The sequence below is a fragment of the Saccostrea cucullata genome, unplaced genomic scaffold (assembly GCF_032062105.1).
Source record: "Saccostrea cucullata isolate Sc308-1 unplaced genomic scaffold, CSIRO_AGI_Scuc_v1 ctg294, whole genome shotgun sequence".
NCBI lineage: Eukaryota > Metazoa > Mollusca > Bivalvia > Ostreida > Ostreidae > Saccostrea > Saccostrea cuccullata.
Genome location: NW_026936003.1, coordinates 58,317 through 62,830, shown reverse-complemented (window position 1 = coordinate 62,830; position 4,514 = coordinate 58,317). Strand labels below are relative to the sequence as shown.

Below are 4,514 nucleotides of genomic sequence, written 5' to 3'. Positions count from 1 at the left end.
TTTACAAAACTTTGGATGTAATGTACCCCTTCTCATATATTTATTTTTGCTTAAATCTTTAAACAATCTGTGCCTTTCCCTGGTTGGTTCTTACATCAATCTTCTTTTTCATCAATCGTTAAGGGTCATAAATACTCTGATAAGCGAGATAACTCGCACAAAATTCTTCTCCGTTTTTATCAGAATTCCGTTTTTACCGACCGAAATTTTTGTAGTCCATGTGGAACTCTTTTTTATGTAGAGATGAAAAATAACGCGCGTTGTTAGTGATGGAAGGTAGGAAAAGATTCAAGAATGGCAGGTTCAAAGTAATGAAAAAGAACAATGTGGAGACTGATATAAACAATAATAATGTTGATTGTGGGTCAGATAATGCACATGTAACATTGTGTGAGTCAGAACTAGCTTGACAGAGTAAATCTTGCGCTGAGTCTTCCACGGACGCCAAAGAAGTTGATAGTGAATATGTTCTGCATGGCAGACGTGTTATTGACTTAAAATACTTCGCAGAAATGTTGTTTACGGGCTGCCCCTCATGTAAAAAGCCATTACATCTTGTAAATGTTGTAAAGGAGAGAAAATATGGCTTAGCGAGTATTTTTTACATCAAATGTGAATGTGGTGAAGTTACATCAGTGGCGACTGGCCGTAGACAGAATGATGAGAAAAATGGCCAAGGATCTTTTCATATTAATACTAAACTTGGAGTTGGTAGGTAATATTTAAATGTATTGTTGTTATCATAAGTTTTTATATGTAAAACATTTAATGTATATATATTCTATGTAAGTGCACTTTTCCTTATTTTTTAATTAGTACAGGTACAATTCTATTTTATATTATTTTCAGCTCTTGTTCATGCTGGAATTGGTGAGGCAGCCATTTCAAGAATTTTTGCCACCCTCAATATTCCATGTATCACCCCAAAAAGTTTAAAAAAGCAAGAGAGAAAAGCAGGATCTGCAATTGAAAAAATAGCCAATGAATCATGTGATAATGCCCTAGCACAAGAAGCAGAAAAGTCAAGGTTTGCAAACATTTCTTTTCTCAATTATAAATTGTAGATGTATATTCACTGTTTTGTAGATCATATATATGTTTTTATTAAAATGCTAATCATGCATGCATGTCTTATTGTGCATACAGGCTTATGATTAATGTCTTTTATGTAATGATTGACAATCTACCTGCATAAAATGTAAATAAAATTATACTTTTATATTGTAGCAATGGTCTTGTCCTGTCATATGATGCAGGTTGGCAGAAACGCGGCAGTGGAAGAGATTATAGTAGTCTTTCTGGTATGTAAATCTGACGTAAATTTTGAAATAGAAAAGGGCTTGCAGTGGAAATTGACTGTAGACATTATGGATAATTAAAAATACTTTCAGGAATCAAGTTGTTCAAAAATAGACACTATATAAAGAAGATTTCAAAGAAATTGAATGGAGTCAAGCTCCCGTAAAAATAATTACGACTGTATATAAAACTATGGAAAATCAGACGGGCAGCGTCGGGAACGCCAAGAACGATAGCTCTTATAAACCCTAGGTGTCTCCACTACAATGAAAATAAAAATTAACAATATTGTAAGAACTAATTCACTCTTATAAAATTTCAGGTCATGGATCAATGTTTGGTTTGGAAACAAAGAAATTGGTGGGATTTAGTGTAAAGAACAAGAGTTGTAGAAAGTGTGATATAGCATTCAGGAAAGGAGAAATTGCCTCCCCCCATGATTGCAGAAAAAACTGGGATGGCAGCTCTAAAGCCATGGAACCAGCAATGGCCGTGGACATTCTAAATAACATCAAAGAGAAAGGACATCAGGTGAGAACTATAGTAATGGATGATGATGCAACAACAATAGCAAAAATAAGGAGAGAAGTAGATGAATCCATTCACAAATCAAGTGACAGGAACCACACTGTGAAGAACTTTACAAATACTCTATACACAGTACAGAAAGATAAAAAACTACACAAGGTGCTCAGTTCAAAGACAATTAATCACATCAAGAAATGTTTCTGTTATGCCTTAGCTTCTAACAAAGATAGCCCATCAACTTTGAGAGATAACCTGCTGGCCATACCACATCATTTGTATGGTGACCATCAAAAGTGCAGTGAAACATGGTGCAGATATCTTCAAAGGCCAGATAAATACATTCCAAAGAACCTCCCATACGGAAAATACTTATCAGATAAGGAATTGTTCACTGAACTGAATCAGATCTTCACACAGTATTCAGAAATTGCTGACAAGCTCTCAACCCTGGAAAGTACTCAACGTAACGAGAACTTCAACCAAATGGTTGCACACAAAAATCCAAAAAACAGATGCTATTCAACTTCAGAGAGTACATCTGTTAGAGTAGCAGCAGCTGTGTGTCAACAGAACATGGGGGAGCAGTATGTACTTCAGGTAAGAAAGTATACCTATAATTGCATAATGTGCATGCAGAAAGGAAATATGTGAAATAAACATAATATTTGTATTTTACAATATTTATATATTTATTCATCATTGTAGGCTAATGAAGAATTGGGACTTTCCCCTGGTAGAGAAACCCAAATCTATGTTGAACGAAGACAAAAGAAAAGACAAAGGGAAGAAAGTGAAATGCAATCACGTGCATTTAAAAGGAAACGCGCTGAGAGGAAAGGGACAAAGTACTCAAAAGCAGACATAATGGAAATGAGGGAAGGTGTGACATATCAGCCAGGCATCAATCTTGCAGGATTTCCAACAGCATCAGTTGAAACAATCCCCCCTCCCCCTCCAGCAGTAATCCAAATACCTTTACCATCTGATGATTACACCAGAGTTTACTTTGATCTTGAAACAACTGGCTTAGGTATACTTGATCAATACATGTAAAATATAGTGATATCTGAAATCTGATGTGAACTATTTATTAGTCTGATTTCATGAGTACATGTATGCTTTACTGTATTATTTTTTACAGGAGTTGCAGACATAGTCCAGATTGCTGCAGTCCATAATGAAATGCAGTTTTCAACATATGTGAAGCCAGATATTCCTATATCAGCATCAGCATCAGCATCAAAAGTAATTGGACTTACATTTGACGGCACAATTATGTTCAAGTATGGCAGCCCTGTCGCCTGTCTTTCGTTAGAGCAGGCGCTACGCAACTTTCAATCTTGGCTTCATTCATTGAAAAATCCTATTTTATTTGCTCATGACTGTAGAAAGTTTGACAGTTTAGTATTTTGTAGAGCAATGCAAAAGGTGCCCACAGTTGATGTAAAGAGAAGTTTCTGAGAGTTTTGTGACACTTTGGAGTTCTTCAGAAAATCACTCCCACAGCGACAAAAGTTTTCCTTAGAAAGCCTGGTATCGAGCATTTTGAACATCACCTACAATGCTCATGATGATCTGGAGGACTGCAAAGTGTTGCAACAACTCACGGAACTTCTAGTCCATGAAGTGCAGAGTAATTTTTTGAAATATACATTTACTGTTGAAAGTTGTTTTGATATTTTGTATCTCCAATGTAGCAGTAAGTTAAACTTCGAGTTTTTGCAAACCATGTTATTTCAGAAAACATAGCAAAGAAAATTTCGTCATCAGGCCTCTCTTTTCATCATTTAGAATTGGTATTCAACAGAAGTGGTCATGACGGTATATACAACCTTAGGACGACACGTAGAGCACGATAAAGTTTAAATTTTATCATGATTTATTCAATCCAACATAAACATGTATATACAAATTGATTTTCATATTTTGCATATGTTATGTACCGGTACACGTACAAATAAACCTGCTGCGTGTCGTTGCTATGTGCAAATGGTGTGTTTGTTGTTTATTAATTGTACTTTCATCGAAAGTAATGAATGGATTTAGAGTAGAACAGGTAGAATCTTCTTCAAGACAGTTTGAATTTGAGAAATTCAACGCCAACACATACGTAATATAAATATGCAATCAGCAATCCTTCAATCTGTTCCTAGATTAAATAAACATTTTTTTAATAGGACATAGGATAAAATTAAGGTTCATTAATACTCTGCTCAAAAATATGCATCTTTTTTTTACACTCTTCTGATAAACATTTTCATTAAGCAGAATACCATCCAGTTAACATGGTATACTTTTAGATGCCTCTTGCGATACTACTTTCTTCAAGAATTATTAATCAAGTTAATCATATTATGAAGAAAAATCAAACACTACTTACAAAATATAACAATTTATTGTCAAAGAATCAAATTAAAAATATGTAACATATATAACAACAATATATAGTGTCAACTGAATATAAAACAACAAACAAAACATAGGGTAGCGATGCTTTTTTTTGTCACAATAAATTTGTCAAAAATTCTACATTGAAAATTTTCGTTTGTTTTTAAGAGTTACCTCCCTTTGAAAAACAAAGACACAGCAGATATAATGTTCTTCCTATTTGTTACACGTGCATGACCATTTATTTTCTCTGTAAAAAGGTTGTATATACCGTCATGACCACTTCTGTTGAATGCCAA

At 34.4% G+C, this 4,514-nt stretch overlaps 1 protein-coding gene across 1 annotated transcript; it reads left to right on the top strand.

Moving 5' to 3' along the window:
- The first annotated feature begins 512 nt into the window (after nucleotides 1-512).
- LOC134244514 (uncharacterized) lies at nucleotides 513-3,288 on the top strand. The gene is made up of 6 exons (XM_062726777.1): nucleotides 513-711; nucleotides 850-1,027; nucleotides 1,228-1,301; nucleotides 1,622-2,424; nucleotides 2,533-2,857; nucleotides 2,969-3,288. Exons 1-6 carry the CDS (start codon nucleotides 513-515, stop codon nucleotides 3,286-3,288), a joined length of 1,899 nt encoding a protein of 632 aa, XP_062582761.1.
- The last annotated feature ends 1,226 nt before the right edge of the window (nucleotides 3,289-4,514 follow it).